This window comes from Lissotriton helveticus, chromosome 3_1, assembly GCF_964261635.1.
Source record: "Lissotriton helveticus chromosome 3_1, aLisHel1.1, whole genome shotgun sequence".
Lineage (NCBI taxonomy): Eukaryota > Metazoa > Chordata > Amphibia > Caudata > Salamandridae > Lissotriton > Lissotriton helveticus.
This window is the reverse complement of record NC_136061.1, coordinates 972,035,450-972,053,297: the sequence shown is the minus strand read 5'-3', so window position 1 is coordinate 972,053,297 and position 17,848 is coordinate 972,035,450. Positions and strand designations below refer to the sequence as shown.

At 51.1% G+C, this 17,848-nt stretch overlaps 1 protein-coding gene across 8 annotated transcripts in view; it reads right to left on the bottom strand.

The window, feature by feature from the left end:
- The window catches only part of USP40 (ubiquitin specific peptidase 40), a 660,245-nt gene that overhangs the window by 212,964 nt on the left and 429,433 nt on the right, over positions 1 to 17,848 (bottom strand). For all 8 annotated transcript variants that reach the window (XM_078681394.1, XM_078681396.1, XM_078681399.1 and 5 more), the window contains exon 28: positions 12,164 to 12,285. In XM_078681394.1, the coding sequence (XP_078537520.1) occupies positions 12,164 to 12,285 (122 nt within the window). The remainder of the gene's footprint in view (positions 1 to 12,163; positions 12,286 to 17,848) is intronic.

The following is a 17,848-nucleotide window of genomic DNA, read 5'->3' as shown; positions in this document are numbered from 1 at the left end:
AACACATTAAAGATTTTATTGAATTAAATATTAATTCAGCTACTATTAACGTAGTTTGGGACGCATGTAAATGCAGTATTAGGGGGCTTACTCAACAACACATCTATAGAACCAACGCTGAAAACCGTAGAGCAATTAAAAAAACTACTTCTAATATACTGCTAATGGAGCAGAAATTAGCTGACGAAACCAAGCTACTAAATGGAAACATTGAGGAGACAAGATTTGAACTATTAAAACTACAATCTTCTCTCAAAAAGACGTTAAGAGACAGATACTGAGCCAAAATACATAAATATAAACTAAATTAATATGAAGGAGGAGATAGAATTGGAAAAGTACTTGCATATAAAGTTGCGGATAAGAAGGCGAGAACCAGGACCAAAATGATTAAAGGGTCTGACTTAAATGAATACGATCAATCAGAACAGATTCTTGGCCTGTTTGCCAATTACTACCAGAATTTATACAGTCCTGATAATATTCCCACTAGAGCTGGAATAACACAATATCTAGATAAATATATGCCTGTACAAAAAGACACTGTCAAGGAAAAACTGCAACTTCTTAGCTCAAAAATAACACAATCTGAAATAAATGCAGCTATTTTAGCCCTACCACCGGGGAAAGCTGCCGGAGAGGATTGTTTGCCCATGGAATTATATAAGACCTGCGCACAAGAATTACTACCTCTGTTTGAAAATGTCATCGATTCTATAGACCGCTTGGGGAAAGTTCCTACGTCATGGAAAGTAGCCAAAATAGTTTTCTTTCTTAAAAAAAAAAAAACTACCTGAAGATTGTGGCTCTTACCGGCCGATCTCCCTGCTTAACGCAGATGTTAAAATCTTTTCTAAGATACTAGCAAATCGTCTAGCACCTATTATGCCGACCCTGGTCAACTCACAACAGCATGGTTTTGTGATGGGGAGAGACACAACGGCCCATGTGAACACTGCGATCACAGCCTTCGATGTCGCCTCAACTACTCTCACCCCACTCGGAATGGTCATGCTAGATGCCGAAAAAGCATTTGATCGAGTGGGGTGGGAGTATTTGTGGGAGGTATTAAAGAAGGTAGGCATTCAGGGTAAATACTTACAGTGGGTGTGCTCGCTGTACGATAGCCCCCAGGCCAAAGTTAGCAATGGTGGAAAAGATTCAACGAGCTTTTTTATAGGGAGGGGAACCAGGCAAGGGTGCCCTCTGTCCCCCCTGCTTTTCGCTCTTTCTTTAGAGCCATTCTTAAATGCACTTTCTATGCAAGGAAATATTCACCCTTTTCTGCACGGCGGAGAGAGCTTGAAAATCACTGCTTTTGCAGACGACATCGCCGTATTCACTACAGATTTAGCTAAAGCTACACCTGAAATAATAAAAGAGGCTGCACACTACGGCAATGTCTCAGGGTACAAACTTAATGTAGGCAAGACGCAGGTAATTGCTAACTACAAACCTCTGGAATCGATTTCAGGCTTATGTCAAAGTGCGATTTACTTAGGCATCAGATTAGCGTCCAGTATTGATAAAATCATTACGCTAAATTATGATTCTCTCTTAAAGGAAACAGAAAAGTCACTTAAAAAATGGCACAAGATTCCGATTAGTCTAATGGGACGTATCAACTTAGTGAAAATGAAGATTTTGCCGAAGGTGCTATACCTATTCAGATCTATCCATTTGCAACCCAATAAAATCTTCTTTAAAAAACTTGAGGGTATCTGTAGCAGTTTCATATGGGGATACAAAAAAAGCGCGTAGGGCACTGAAACTACTAACACTGCCAATAGAAAAGGGTGGATTAACATTTCCTGATTTTAGGCTCTATTTCTTAGCCACCTTCTACCGCCGTATACGAAGTCTGCTAAAAAACAACAGTTCGTTATTCTATCACCGGCTTATGTTGGGATATGATTGCAACCAATTTCTACACCGCTTGCATGATCCTAACTATTTCAAGCGAGTGAAATTTAAGTCAGCCAGGCACATTAAAAATATTTGGGACCAAATACTGACTATTGGGAAAATCACCTTTTACAACGCTGAGCTCAGAATATGGGGCAATCCAGGACTTCCCGATATCTTCTCTGATGGAGCAGGTTCTCTCTGGGAGAGACATGGCATTAATACACTGGGGGACTTATATGGCCAAAATGGCTTCATGGATTTTGTTACAAGTCTGTTTTATTTTGAATCAACACCCCCATGAGGGGCACCAGAACACAGCGTTAAGCCTACAACCTCTATCCGAGGCCGGCTGCGAGTAAAGCGCAACAGAGTTTGCTCGATTGAGGCGATTAACACAGCGCCTTGCCAACAACCCTAAAGGGCCGGCCGCGTGGCTTTAGGAGAAGCTTGTAAAGTCGCTCAGTGGTGAAAGAACCCCAATGGCGAATCCAAGGGGGGAAAATGAGAGAGCAACAGGCTCATTACTTATGAACGACCCAACAGGGGCCCTTGAGAACAGAAAGGAGCTACAGAGGAAAGAGAAAAAGGGAAGAGCGGAGAGGAAGCGAGCCAGGAACAGAAGATAGAGAAGAGATCCTGCTAGCAGGTATGGCGGGCTGTTTCGTGGATGGAAGGCGGCACCAGGCAGTGAGGGTCAGGCTCAGGGGCACAGGTGGTACATGAGTCGCCTATGGAAGCAACCGAGTGGGATCTGTAGGGACAATAGCATCCTCAAAGAGATGTAGGGTCCTGAGTCTGGTGGGCATGTGTCGTGCATGCTCCATAGAGCACAAGTAGCGCACCAGAGGCTTCCAAACTGCCTCAAAGCGGTGTGGCGCCGTAAGGAGCTCCATTGCCAAGACGTACCACAGCCGCACAAACCAGGACGTTATAGGAGGTGCTTCAGTCTTCTTCCAATACAAGGCTATGAGTTGCTTGGCCGCACCTAGCATCTGCAACGTTACAATCCAGTCGTTACGGGTGAGGGCCTTAAGGTTAGGTGGTTTGATACCCAGCAAGGTCGTACTTATGGCTTCAGGCAGAGGGAACCCCAGTACCCCCCTGATGTGACTAAGGACCTCCTTCCAGAAGACGGTGAGAAGCGGGCACGCCCACCATATGTGCACAAAGTCACCAGTCGCTGCCCGACACCTCCAGCACAGTGGCGAGACATTGGGGAACATCTTGTGAAGTCGCAGGGGAGTGTAATACCATTGGGTCAAAAGTTTATATGCGTTCTCCCTCTGTGGGATGCTCCGGTACACCTTGGGGATATCTCTCCACACCGCTTTCCATTGTGAAGGCGTGATATCCGTGGCGACCGCCATCTGCCAGCGACGCTGATACGGGTGAGTGGGTATGAGTGGCGGGTGCTGCAGGATGTGGTAGATCTGGGAGATCAATCGCTTCAGACCCCCAAGGGTGCGGGCCAGCCGCTCGAAGGGGTTGAAGGCGCGTGTAGCCGCCCGATATACACTATCTTCAGAAGCCCCGTGCCGTAGTTGGGCGTAATGCAATCGCGCAGCAGGCTGCAAGCGAAACTCCTCACAGCATTGACCGAACGATTTAAAAGTGCCCCCGTCGAACAGGTCGCAAAGCACCCGACAGTCCCCCTGTACCCAGTCCTCAAATGCCCGGGTTTGATGGGCCGGCGGGAAGTGAGGGTTGGCCGCTATGGGGGTGTGCGGGGATGGGAATGTAGTAAGGCCCCTGGAGACAGCAGTGGCGTCCCAGATGTCCAGCACCGTTTTCGTGGGCACTGCCAGGTACGCACTTCTAGAGCGGGCCGCTCGGTGGAGCCAGGGCAGGTCTCAAACAGTGCGTCCCGTCCCGCCCTGTCCATGTGTAGCCACCCTTTTTCACTTTCCCTGACCCCCCACTCTATCACAAAGCGGAGGTGTGCAGCCCAATAGTAGTGTACCAAGTTGTGACAAGCTAGTCCCCCCTGTCACGCGGAGCCATGAGGATTTTCTGGGAAAAACGGGGGCGCTTACCATCCAGATGAAGGATATGAGCTCACGTTGCAAACTTCGTATGCAGTGCAACGGTATTGGAGTGGGGAGGCATTGAAACACGTACAGGATTTTGGGAAGGATCGACATTTTGACCGCATGGAGGCGGCCCAACCAGGACAGCAGCAAGGGTTTCCCCCGCCGCAGATCGTCTAAGACCTCCTTCCGGCAGGTCCGCCAGTTAACAGAACTCCAGTCCTCAAGCAAGGGTGTCAGGGTGAGACCCAGGTATTTGATATGGTGCTCAGCCCACTGATAGGGCACGATCTCCCTCAGGGCGGAAAGATCTTCCGCCGGGATGGTAAGGTTCAGGGCCCAGGATTTATCGTGGTTGATCTTTAGACCGGAGGCCCGTTCGAAGAGAAAAAGCGCCCTATGGACAGCCGGCAGAGATTCTCGTGGACGCGTGAGAGAAAGGATCAGGTCACCCGCAAACATCGCCACCTTATTGTCCCGTCCCCCATGTGCTATCCCATGAATGTTCGAGTCGCGCCGTATAAGCTCCGCAAGGGGTTCCACTGCTAGAGCGAAGAGGAGGGGTGAGAGGGGGCACCCCTGTCTAGTGCCCCTGTGAATTGCTAAGGGCTGTGTTAAGGCCCCATTGACTCGGATGCGAGCGTGGGGTCCTATGTATGGAGCCATAATCCTAGCAATCATCATGGGACCCAGCCCGAGCTTACGAAGTACCGCCCGGAGGAAAGCCCAGTCCACACGGTCAAACACCTTCTCTGCGTCCAGCGAGAGAAGGCAGGCCGGGAGGTTCCAGTGCCATGCTTTTCCTACAAGGTGCCCAAGTTTGCGCACGTTGTCCGCCCCCTGGCGATCGTGGATAAAGCCAACCTGATCGGGGTCCACGAGCCACTGCATATACGGATCTAAGCATTGGGCGAGGATCTTAGTGTATATTTTGAGATCCGTATTAAGCAAGGCAATAGGGCGGTAAGACGCGCACAGGGCGGGATCCTTCCCGGGTTTCGGGATTAACGCTATCTCCGCCATGCCCATGTCAGAGGATGGGCCCACCTCATCTGAGGAGTTGAACAACCTGAGGAGGTGAGGCCATAACTGGGCCTGAAACGTGCGATAGAAGGATAACGGCAAGCCAACCGGGCCCGGTGTCTTCCCCAGGGATAAGTTCTTAATCGCCGTCGCGACCTCATCCTCCGTAATGATGTTTTCCAGCACAGTCGCGTCCCCAGGCGGTATCTGTGGCCCCTCATAATTGTCGAGTACGGCTGCGATCCTATACAGGGAGGTATAGTAGTCCCTAAACGCGGCCTGTTTGGAAGTCTCCGCGACCACTGTCGCTCCGTCCTGTAGCCGGACACTAGCTATATGGGCCTTGGCAGCACGTGCTCTCAGCCTTCCCGCCAGTAATCGGCCTACCTTATCGCCACCTTCAAAATACCTTTGCTTCAAGGCCAACAGCGCACTTTCCGCCTTGTTTGTACGCAGCAGTCTGAGTTGCCCCCTAAGGGTGGCCAATCGCCTCCTAGTGTCCCGAGACGATCGCTCCCGGTCTTGCATCTCGGCTTTCTTAATATCCGCTGCCAGCTCAGCCTCCAATTTGCTGGCCGCACGCCTGCGTGCAATCGCCAGTAAAGTGATGTGGCCCCGAATCGTGGCCTTGAAGGCGTCCCAAACCACCAGGAAAGGCATGTCCGGCGTGCCGTTGGAAGCAAAGTAGGCATCTATGGCCTCCCGGATGCTATCAACATCATCAGCATCCCGGAGAACACCCGGCGGGAAGGACCAACGGGCGACGCGCGCGGGACGTACCGCCGGATCCTGAAGGCGCATTTCAACATGAGCGTGATCCGACAGTGAAATGTCTGAGATGGAAGCTCCCAACGAGTCTCTGAGCAACTCCAGCGAAGCAAAGAGATAATCGATACGGGAGTAAGATCTATGGGTGTGCGAATAAAAGGAGTAATCACGAAGGTCCGGGTTGTGATAGCGAAATACATCAAGCAGTCCTAAGTCTGCAATCTGCCTGCGCAGGGCAGCGGACATCACCCCTGAAGCGTTGGAGGCAGTACCACATCGGTCCAAGTCCGATTCCCACACCAGGTTGAAGTCTCCACCCAGTATCAAGTGCGGGTCTCCACAGGTTATCTGTTCCCTCAATAATGTCTGAAGGTAGCGGTCTTGTAACTGGTTAGGGGCATACACGTTGCATAAGGTGAGCCTGCGCCGTCCCGCACATACCGTAACCCTAAGGAAACGCCCATCTCCACTCTTATAGGGCCGAGAGTCCCCCCGCCTGAAGCCAGTCCTGCACAATATGGCCACCCCTGCAGTTTTAGTGTCAGCTGCCGCCCAGAACTGGAGAGGGTATTTGGGGTGTGCCATGCGGTGTGTGTCCCCCTGTAGTAAATGAGTTTCTTGGAGATAAATAATGTCAGGTTGCTGTTGGAGGAGGTAACACCACACCTGTTTGCGCTTATTAGGGGAATTCAGGCCTTTAACATTGAGTGAGAGGACCTTCAATGTGTGAGGGACAGTTGCAGCCATAACAAACGGCATGTAGGATCCGCCCACGCGCCCCGCTCCCACCAATGTAAAAAAGGGAGACCGCAGGAAGTCGCCAGAAGGTCCACTCCCCCCACCCATACAGCAGACGCCACCCCATCTCCATCCCACCACCCGCCAGTCCAAAGGAAAAGGAAGAAGAGAAAGACCAATGAAGGGAAGGCAAAGAAAAGAAGAGAAGGAGTAAGAGAGAGAGAGGGAACAGCAGGAGGCCAAGCACGCCTCAAATGTATCAAGAACAACAAAGGCCAACAGGGCCGCATCGGGCTATCCCAGTCACCGGGCATCCTCTGCCCAAGGGTTTGGACGCACTCAGGAATGTCCCTCCCTATGGGGCAGCAGGGGGGGCACTCACAGGCAGGAGAGGAGTTCTCGGCCCCAGCAACCCCGCTGCTCGAACCAGGACCAGGGGCATCTCGTGGCTAAGTGGAGCAGCCGGGCATATCAATGGGCACCATCCAGTCCCTGACGATGCACTAGTCGTTGCAATGCAAAGAGGGCTTCACGGAGGCCACGTCCGTCCCACAAGCAGCTCCGAGGGAGTCAACCAGACGGGACCCGTGGCAGCGGAGCTACCAGGCATGCGTCAGAACGAGGCTGCGATGGGGCGTAAGCCGCCCGCGGTTCAAGGAGGTTGGCGCTCCAGCCCGCAACAGCGGCAGAGTGTAGGAGCCCAGTCATGCCATAGGGCAACCATGCAGGTGGCAAGTCGAGGCAAGATTGCCGTGTGGCAGCCAGAGGGGCGCCCCAGAGCGGATCACTGAAGATTAAGCTGCAATGTGGTCCCGCTCATGGTGAAGGTGAAGGGGAGGGTGAGGTCTGGCCATCGCGATCACCCTCAAGGGAGCGGATATGTGCTATGAGGTCCTGCTTGGCCTGCGTCACCGTCTTCTCATCCACAGGGGGAGAACGCCGGTGTCGCCGAACCTGGGTCCAGTCCGGACGGGCAGGTTCTCTCTCTTGTGTACGGGACCTCGAGGGGCTGTGGGCCGGTGAGTCTGGCATCTTGAGAAGCTGCGCTGCCTCCCGGTAGGACCGAAGAACCCTACGCTTGCCCTCCCAGCGGAAGATGAGGGCAAAGGGGTGTCCCCACTGGTAGGCAATGTTGAGAGCCCGCAACTTCTCCGTCACCGGCTGAAAAACTCTTCGCCGTCGCAGGGTATTGAGGGCCAGGTCCTGAAAAATCTGTATTTTGTGGCCTCCGTAGGTGAGGTTAGGCTTGTCCCGGGCTGCCCTCAAGATGGCTTCCTTCTCTGTAAAGTAGTGCACCCGTGTCAGGATGTCCGGAAGGAGGCCCGCTCGACCCGCCGGTCCATACACTCGATGGGCACGATCCAGCGTCGGAGGGGAGGCGTCTTCGTCCCCCCACACTTCGTGCAAGAGTTGTGCGACATAGGTTAGGATGTCCGTCCCTTCTTCATCGAGCGGTATGCCACGGATCCGGAGGTTGTTGCGGCGGCTCCTGTCCTCAAGATCCTCCTGCTTAATCTGTAGTTCAACGTTCTGCTCCTCTAGGGCCGCCACCCTCTGCCACAACTGTTCTTGGTCCTCCGTACGCGCGTCAACCAGCTTCTCCAAACCGTCCACTCTGTCGCCCAGCTCAGTGACCTCCTTGCGCATCTCTTTAACGCATGTTTGGACTTCCGTGCGCAAGGAGCCTATCTCCGTCTTGAGATCAGACATAAAGGAGGCCATGTAGGCTTGGGTCACCGGTGGCGAGTCCGCAGCCATCGGTGAGGAGTCTTCAGTGGGCGCCGCCGCTCCAGTCTTGCCCCACATGGCCATCACCGACGTGCCTTTGACCGTCGCCGCCGGGTCCTGCTTACCCCCTTTGGATCTCGTCATCGTCAGGCCAGCCGTTAGTAGCTATGCGCTCGCGGCTCCAGGCGGCAGCCGTCCAGTGAGTAGGGCCTCCGTCCACCACAGGCCCAGGTGGGAAGCCCGCCAGAAACACCCCCGGGCAGTGCGAGCAGAAGATGGGGCCCAGTAGATGGCAAGGCGTCGCACCCAGGGCAGAGAAGCAAGAAATCAGGGGACCAGAGGTTAGGGCACTCACAGTTCTCGCAGTTCCCAAAGGCAAGGCTCCAAGCGATACAGTGGCCCCTGCGCCAAAACAGAAGGAAGAAGCACGTTCTGGCAATGAGGGCTCAAGGTCAATGGCGCCAAAAGTCTCTCCAGTCGTCCTTCGCCCACCACTGACCGGAAAAGGCAGGCTGCAGGTTGGGGAGGAGCAACAGAATGGCCCAGCGCGCTGCCTCTGCAGTGAGAGTAGGGCCCACCGGCCGGGGGGCCAGCACAAGAACCGGGGCCCCACGAGGATGTCCACTGCGTCGCACTATCACCCGTCCCACAGGCCCCTGCATCAGATCCCCAGCCAAAACAGGTCACTGCTGTCCCCTGGCTCGTGGGCTCCGAGGTGTAGACAGTACAGGCTTGTGGGGGCTCCACGCTGGTCGCCGCCGGGCTGCAGGGCCTCAGCACTCCCCGCCGGGTGCAGCCGCCGAGTCAGGCCCCAGTGCGCAGGGGGGCGCCGTGATACAGATCAAGTCCCACCAAGGGCGCCGGCCTCGCGTGCAGCCGCACCCCCCCCGCAGCCCCCAGCAAATGCGCCTCACTTCCGTCCTCGCGGCAACACCACCAACGGCCGCTTCTCCACTGGCAACCTGGAGTTCAAAATGGCGACCGCAATGTCGCTCCGGGCCTCTCCGCCACTAAAGCGCCGCAGTCAGGATCTCAGGGCCACCACAGGCATGAGCCGCTCCGCCCGTCACCGGGATCGACCGATCCCGGTCTCAGCGCTCGTCGCCAGTGCAGCTCCCCAGCAGGTCAGCACCAGGTCTCTCCGTCCCGCCAGGCCTCACCGCCGCAGCCAGGGGAGCCCGCCTTCAACTCCGGTGCCCGCTCCGGTCGCAGGATCGTGAGGCTCTCGTCGTCCGGGAATGCCGTCCGCCACGCCAGGCACCGGGACTGCAGTGCGGGAGCGTGACCCACGTCGCCGCGCCGAGCCACTCAGCGGCACCCTGAAGGGGAGAGAGAGGTTCCGCCGCCGGCTCCGCAGGTAAGATGGCGGGATCGATCGCCCTCCAGGACTCCGCCGTTGAACCACCGACGCGCCAACAGCTCCCGGGGGCCTGGACACCAGTCATTCAGTGCCCCACTCGACCAAGAGTCCCCCTCAGACCCGGGAGCGGCAAGGAGCCCAAAAGGTCCACTTAAATTCGCTAGTGTAAGCAGCGGGGCACCGGAGCTCTGGGCTTCATGGATTTTGAAGCACTTAAAATTCTATATAATCTAAGGGATAATATGTACTTTAAATACATCCAGATAAGGGATCATCTGCTCTCTAAGATGAAAATTACGGAAGCAATAGAATCAGATATACTTTCATGTCTATACTCTAATAAAGTAAATTCATTAATAAGTCTAGGGTACGGACTCTTAACACAGGGCAAAAATGAAGATTATACGAAAATAGCTGCTAAATGGTCTTCCAGACTGGGTATGAACATCAATCCCATACAGATCTCAAATTCTTTACGCCATATAAACTTGATTGTCCAGTCTACTAGCTTGAGGCTACAGTCATACAGAACCATCACACAACTCTACTATACACCACAAAGAATAGCTAGCTGGGTACTGGGTAATCAAGCAAATAAGAAAACTAAGTGCCCGAAGTGTGATCAAAAAGCGGCAGGCATAGAACATATGCTTTTCTCATGCCCAGCGCTTTCGCCATTCTGGAAAGGGCTGACCGACATTTTAAATAGCAAACAAATCGTTACACCACCATTGTCAGCACAATTGGTCTTACTAGATATTCAGGAAACTAATTGCCCTTACAAAGATTTAATAACTATTATTTATGCATGTGCCAGGCTAGTCATCGCTAGATTATGGATATCTAAGGATATCCCAGATGTCTTCGAGTGGTGGCTCTTGATAAAAGAAATTAACACTATGGAACTGTCGTTAGCAAGACACAGAGGCCTCAAAGCTCTCCAAAAGAAGGAAAAAATGTGGTTAAATTTTTTTGAATCATGATCTATTCGAACTAGAAGAGAATGAGGCCAGCTCAAATATTGGTCTATTATTTGTAAGACTGTATTTTTATTCTCTCTATTATCTTCATCAAAGATTAGTATTTGTCAGACCTCTGTTTCTAACGTTCTTTGTCTCAAAATTGCTTACACACTTTGTATTGTAAATTCTTTTATACTTTTTTGGAAACGTATATCATATGTGTATTTTGTAGTTTTGTTCTTCCTTCAATAATAAAAACAAGAAAGTAAAAAAAAAAAGGGATTGTATGTGTGTCATCATCCATATCTGTATCTGTGATCCTATCCCCACCTATGTCATCATCTTCATGCCCCTGTGGTTGAGGTGAAAATGTATGTTGAGGAGAGAGTGCTGGAGAAATTTGCAGATTTGGATCAGGTGAAGGAGGAGAGGAAGGTGGAGAAGTGTTAGTGCCTATTTCCTTCGGTTTAGTGGGTATTTCAGAGTCTTCTGAATAGTCCAGTTTCCTCTTTTTAGAAGGTTTGGTGGTTACATGACCGGTTATTGGGTAAATGTGTAAAGTCTTTTGTTTCGGATCCGAAGGATCTGGTGCACACTGTTTGGGAAAACTGTCCTTTTTCGGCACCGAAGATTTAGGGTCCGAATGTTCTTTCGGCTTGGTGTCAGAAGCTTTCTGTGGGGTCTTGAACTCTAACTTTGGGTGTAGGAGCTTCAGGCTCCGAGACATTTTTTGGCTCTGAAGTCTTCGATATGTGTTTCGGCTCCTAAGGTTTGTCCTTTGACTGTTTCGACGCCAAAGGCTTTGGCGTCGGGCGGATTTCGGTGCAGATGAAGAAGGGTGTGGCACAGGTTTGGTTTTGGGCTTCGGTGCTAAAGGTGACTTCTCAGCACCGGAATGGGATTGGCTCAAGCCCGAAGGCTTTTTATTCGGTTTCATAGCTGGGCCTGAGGGCGGAGAATCTGAAATGTGTTGCCGGTGCCGACTTGAGCCCAAGGGCGAAGGTGTTAGCGGAGCCTTTTGTTTGAGATTGGTTCGGAGACAGGTCTCGGTACTCACGGACCGTTTTGCTGGGATGACTACCTCGTCTTCGATGTCGGAGTCGTCGGCTTCGGAGACGGAGGCCTCTCCTTCATCAGCTTCCTGTTCTGTATGGACATCGCAATTTGCTTCGAAGATGTTCGGAACCGAGCTGCTTCCGCGGGACATTTCATGATAACGAGCCAGACGGTCGAAGTTCGAGGTTGAGGATATTATAGTTTTTTGAAGATGCACATCGAAAGGGAAACGTGATTGAGACAATACCGTTGAGTGGTGAGGAATTGCGCGTCGAAGGGGGTTCGAAGACGACACCGGCCTGGAGTGCAGCAAATCACATCCGAACCAGTTGCGTGAAAAAAACTATTTGAAGATGGAGTCGAAGCCCATGCGCATTATCACCCTAGGGAGGAGTCACCTATCTACAAATACTTCTTCCAAAGACAAAAACAAAGTGCAAACATCTGAGCCCAACACCAGATGGCGATCTATGCACAAGTATATGATCTGCAGCTCATATGCCCCAACACAACTGTTACTTGAATTAGCTACACCCATTAGAAATTCCACAAACGTCACATTAAAGTCTGATGGTAAAACTTTATAAAGGTACCTGAGCTGTTGCTGCTGCTGACTGCGGAGAAGCCGGCCCAGCCGTTTATTCTCCAGAGTCCAGACTCTGAGAAAGTATGGAGAGGGGATGACGAGGTGCTGGAAGGAAGGCAATGTCATCACCTGTAGACAGAATACAAGTCTCTTCAGGAACATGAAACTTGCAAGACACTGTAAAATATTACAGATAGGAGTTAAGGTGCTCCCACCTCGCCGTCAAGGCCTGGAACGCCCCACCTCCACACAGCGCCTGGTTACCCCCCTCTCCCGCCGTTGATGAGCACGCTATACAAACACTGATTGATTGATTGGCAGGTAAATGGCAGGAATGTTTGTGGACATGCAGCATAGTGCAGGACAGGCTATGAATCTCAACCGAAATATTGGTACCCTGTGTACAGATTAAAGGGGGGCTCTGTGTGTTGGAACTGTTGTGTGATTATATAAGTTGGCATATTATGTTGTTGTGTTCTTGATTTGGTGTTTGTGGTGTACTGGTGTGGTAATATGTTGTTCTGAGGTGTCGATATGTTACACTAATAAGTGGCATCTTGTATTCAGTGTATTTTTTGTTGTGGTTTTTTGCGGTGTCGTGTTGTTGTGCTGAGGTTTTGTTGTTGTTATTGTTATTGTTATGTTAGATTTATATCGCGCCAATCACCTGCAGGTCTCTAGGCGCTCGGAAATCGGTGGAATTCATACAATAACTACGTATCATTCAAGGAGATAGTGCAGCAGCCAGCCTACATTGCACCCAGGACCCTCCCAAACAGCAATGTCTTTAGGGACTTTCTGAACTATAGGAGATTCACCTCTCTGCGTAGCCCCTCAGGCAGCTTATTCCATAGCTGAGGGACCAACACAGAGAAGGCTCTCCCTCCCTTGGTTACCAGTTTGTACCGAGGGCAGATCAGCAACTGAGAATCAGAAGATCTAAGTGATCTTTTTGGACTATACACTTCCAGACGGTCTCTAATATAAACAGGTGCATGGCCATAAATTGCCTTATGGGCTGTGCAAAGACTCTTGAACTCTACCCTCTCTTTTATGGGGAGCCAATGTAGGCTCTGTAATAGAGGAGAAGCCTTGGTCCTTTTGGGGAGTCCAAAAATCAGTCGCGCCGCGTCGTTCATCACAACTTGCAATCTGTTCATCAGAGTTTTAGGGAGGCCTAAGTAAAGGACATTCCCATAGTCTATTCTTGACATGATGGTCGCCGCTACAATTGTTCGCAACATGGCCTGAGGAAGAACGGGTACTAGCTGGCGTAACTGCCTGATGATGTTCGTGCAGCTCCCAACAACAGCAGAGATCTGGCTGCCCATTGACAAATCACAATCCAGCTTAATCCCCAAGCTCTTTACATTTGCACTTGGCTTCGGAGTTGGCCCTAACTCCTGTGGCCAGTAAAGATCGCTCCAAAGTGAGGTGGCAGATGGAATTACCAATACCTCAGTCTTGTTGTGTTGGTGTTTGTCAGTGTGCTATTGTTTGGTACTGTTGTGTTGTCTTGCTCATCTGTTTTGTTGTATTGTAACTATGTTTTGGTGTGTTATTGTGTTGTAATCTTGTGCTAAGTTATATTGAAATATTGCAGCGTTGTGTCATTGTGTTATAGTATTTTGTATGCTGGTGTTTAGTTATGCGGGTACACACATGAACTATTGCTATATTATGCTATTTTGTTGTGGCTTTGGAACGTGTCGATGTGTTGATGTGTGTTTGTGTTCTATAACGTTTTGTATTGCTACTGTAGACCATCTCTTTAAACAGGCATAAAGGTTTGTGTGTCAACAGTGCTACCTCAAACCCACTTTCATGATGTGGTGGGAAATGATGTCTGGACAAAACAAAGTGCTATTTGCAAATGAGGATTTGTAAGGGCACTGAGCCCAACATGTTTTGGGATCTAGACCACAGCTGTGTAACAAACTGCTGTTCTGGCTCAGTTTATGAGTCACACGCGGAACGCATTTTCAGATAGCTCTGGAGGTTAGTGCTCTTCTTGCTGCATGCCTCGAGGCGTGCTAGAAGTGAGAGAGTATTCAGGTGGTTATTGCACTTATTGAAGAGACTCTGTAGGGTCCCTGCTGCAGAGCACTGTGTGGAGCCTGCAGATCACAGGTTCACTGACCAGAAATCTTTCTTGTTGAATTAATGCATTTGCTGCAGTTGTTCTTGTGCAACCTACACTTCACATGTTGCAATCCTAATAAAATAGGTCAGTCGTCTATTATGAACTTGCTGCAATCATCATCAGGGACCCTACAAAGGACAGGACCGAATCTATGAAAGTTTTTCACTTCATTTTTAACTTGCTCTTCTTGAGTCAGTAAATACTGATTATCAGGTAGCCAAAAAAATGACACTTTGTATAAAGTGCGATGTAAATGGTCATTGATAATGAAATTACAACTTCAATCTACATATGTCTACTCCTTTAGATTTAAAACACATTTAGTAAAACTATTTGTTGATTGTCCTTGATTCAGAGCTGTGCTCACGGACAGAGCTAGGCAATGGTCGAAGTGGGGAAAAAAGTTGGGGAACTGTGGGCCGAGAATCAGAGGGTGGGAATAACCCAAGGATTAGATCAGTAGGCGGAGTCGGAGGTGTGGCCAGAAAGCGCAAAACATTCACATTTTTAGGTTTCGACCTGGCGATCTGCGCAAGCAGTTCGCGCAGGTGAAATCTTTTGTTTACCATATTGGCTATTGGAACGTCCCCCACCTCCCATTGGCTAGCTCCATAAATGGAGGCTAGCCATTGGGAGCCGGATCTGTCCGTTAAGGCCGGACCAGATTCGGGGGCGTTCCCGCGATTTTTTCCCTCTCCGCCTCTGCGATGTCTTCATCGCGGCGGTGAGCGGAGCTTCGTTTTTTTTCCTTCTGTGTTTGTTTTGGTCATTCCATGCGAGGAAGCCCAGGTGAGTGCTTATTTTTTAGTGGTGGAGCACGTGAATTCAGTGTACGTTAGTTAAAAATACATGATGAAGACACAGGCCACGATCTGGCTGTTCATCAAGTGCATGGGCGCTAAAACTAATTTTTGCCCCTTTATTTGTAGTGAGGACTACGCAGTGGTTTGTCTGATGTGAAATTGCTCGGCTGATCCCCTTTGTTGCAGCATGCATAACTTTTCATTCTTTCAGTTCGACTTTACAGTCCGTTTTAATAATGTCCTTAAAACTGCGGGTGTTCAGTACCCAAACGGCCTAAATAGACTCGTATGGGCTAAGCATCTCGTGCCCCTCGTGAGACACTTGTAAAACTGCTTATAAGATTTGCAACAGGGAGTTTTTTCATGGTTTGGCATTTTTCGTAATGCATTACAGTTGAATTTATATAGCGCTTCATATCCTAACCGCACTGCAAAGCGCTGAAGAGCATCATAGAGAGTGCAGAGTGCAGAGTGGAGAGTGCATAGGGAGTGCAGAGTGCATGGAGAGTGCATAGGGAGTGGAGAGTGCATAGGGAGTGGAGAGTGCATAGGGAGTGGAGAGTGCATAGGGAGTGGAGAGTGCATAGGGAGTGCAGAGTGCATAGGGAGTGGAGAGTGGAGAGTGCATAGGGAGTGGAGAGTGCATAGGGAGTGGAGAGTGGAGAGTGCATAGGGAGTGGAGAGTGCATAGGGAGTGGAGAGTGCATTGGGAGTGGAGAGTGCATAGGGAGTGGAGAGTGCATAGGGAGTGCAGAGTGCATAGGGAGTGCAGAGTGGATAGGGAGTGCAGAGTGGAGAGTGCATAGGGAGTGCAGAGTGGATAGAGAGTGGAGAGTGCATAGGGAGTGGAGAGTGCATAGGGAGTGGAGAGTGCATAGGGAGTGGAGAGTGCATAGGGAGTGGAGAGTGGAGAGTGCATAGGGAGTGGAGAGTGCATAGGGAGTGCAGAGTGCATAGGGAATGGAGAGTGCATAGGGAGTGGAGAGTGCATAGAGAGTGGAGAGTGCATGGAGAGTGGAGAGTGCATAGGGAGTGGAGAGTGCATAGGGAGTGGAGAGTGCATAGGGAGTGGAGAGTGCATAGGGAGTGGAGAGTGCATAGGGAGTGGAGAGTGCATAGGGAGTGCAGAGTGCATAGGGAGTGCAGAGTGCATAGGGAGTGGAGAGTGCATAGGGAGTGGAGAGTGCATAGGGAGTGGAGAGTGCATAGGGAGTGGAGAGTGGAGAGTGCATAGGGAGTGGAGAGTGCATTAGGAGTGGAGAGTGCATTAGGAGTGGAGAGTGCATAGGGAGTGGAGAGTGCATAGGGAGTGCAGAGTGCATAGGGAGTGGAGAGTGCATAGGGAGTGGAGAGTGCATAGGGAGTGGAGAGTGCATAGGGAGTGCAGAGTGCATAGGGAGTGCAGAGTGCATAGGGAATGCAGAGTGCATAGGGAATGGAGAGTGCATAGGGAGTGGAGAGTGCATAGAGAGTGGAGAGTGCATAGAGAGTGCAGAGTGGAGAGTGCATAGGGAGTGGAGAGTGCATAGGGAGTGGAGAGTGCATAGGGAGTGGAGACTGCATAGGGAGTGCATAGGGAATGCAGAGTGCATAGGGAGTGGAGAGTGCATAGGGAGTGCAGAGTGCATAGGGAGTGGAGAGTGGAGAGTGCATAGGGAGTGGAGAGTGCATAGGGAGTGGAGAGTGCATAGGGAGTGGAGAGTGCATTGGGAGAGGAGAGTGCATAGGGAGTGGAGAGTGCATAGGGAGTGCAGAGTGCATAGGGAGTGGAGAGTGGATAGGGAGTGCAGAGTGGAGAGTGCATAGGGAGTGGAGAGTGGATAGGGAGTGCAGAGTGGAGAGTGCATAGGGAGTGGAGAGTGCATAGGGAGTGGAGAGTGCATAGGGAGTGGAGAGTGCATAGGGAGTGGAGAGTGCATAGGGAGTGCAGAGTGCATAGGGAGTGGAGAGTGGAGAGTGCATAGGGAGTGCAGAGTGCATAGGGAGTGGAGAGTGCATAGGGAGTGGAGAGTGGAGAGTGCATAGGGAGTGGAGAGTGCATTGGGAGTGGAGAGTGCATAGGGAGTGGAGAGTGCATAGGGAGTGCAGAGTGCATAGGGAGTGGAGAGTGGATAGGGAGTGCAGAGTGGAGAGTGCATAGGGAGTGCAGAGTGGATAGAGAGTGGAGAGTGCATAGGGAGTGGAGAGTGCATAGGGAGTGGAGAGTGCATAGGGAGTGGAGAGTGCATAGGGAGTGGAGAGTGCATAGGGAGTGGAGAGTGGAGAGTGCATAGGGAGTGGAGAGTGCATAGGGAGTGCAGAGTGCATAGGGAGTGCAGAGTGCATAGGGAGTGCAGAGTGCATAGGGAGTGGAGAGTGCATAGAGAGTGGAGAGTGCATAGAGAGTGCAGAGTGGAGAGTGCATAGGGAGTGGAGAGTGCATAGGGAGTGGGGAGTGCATAGGGAGTGGAGAGTGCATAGGGAGTGGAGAGTGCATAGGGACTGCAGAGTGCATAGGGACTGCAGAGTGCATAGGGACTGCAGAGTGCATAGGGACTGCAGAGTGCATAGGGACTGCAGAGTGCATAGGGACTGCAGAGTGCATAGGGACTGCAGAGTGCATAGGGACTGCAGAGTGCATAGGGACTGCAGAGTGGGGAGTGGAGAGTGCATAGGGAGTGCAGAGTGGAGAGTGCATAGGGAGTGAAGAGTGCATAGGGAGTGCATAGGGAGTGAAGAGTGCATAGGGAGTGCAGAGTGCATAGGG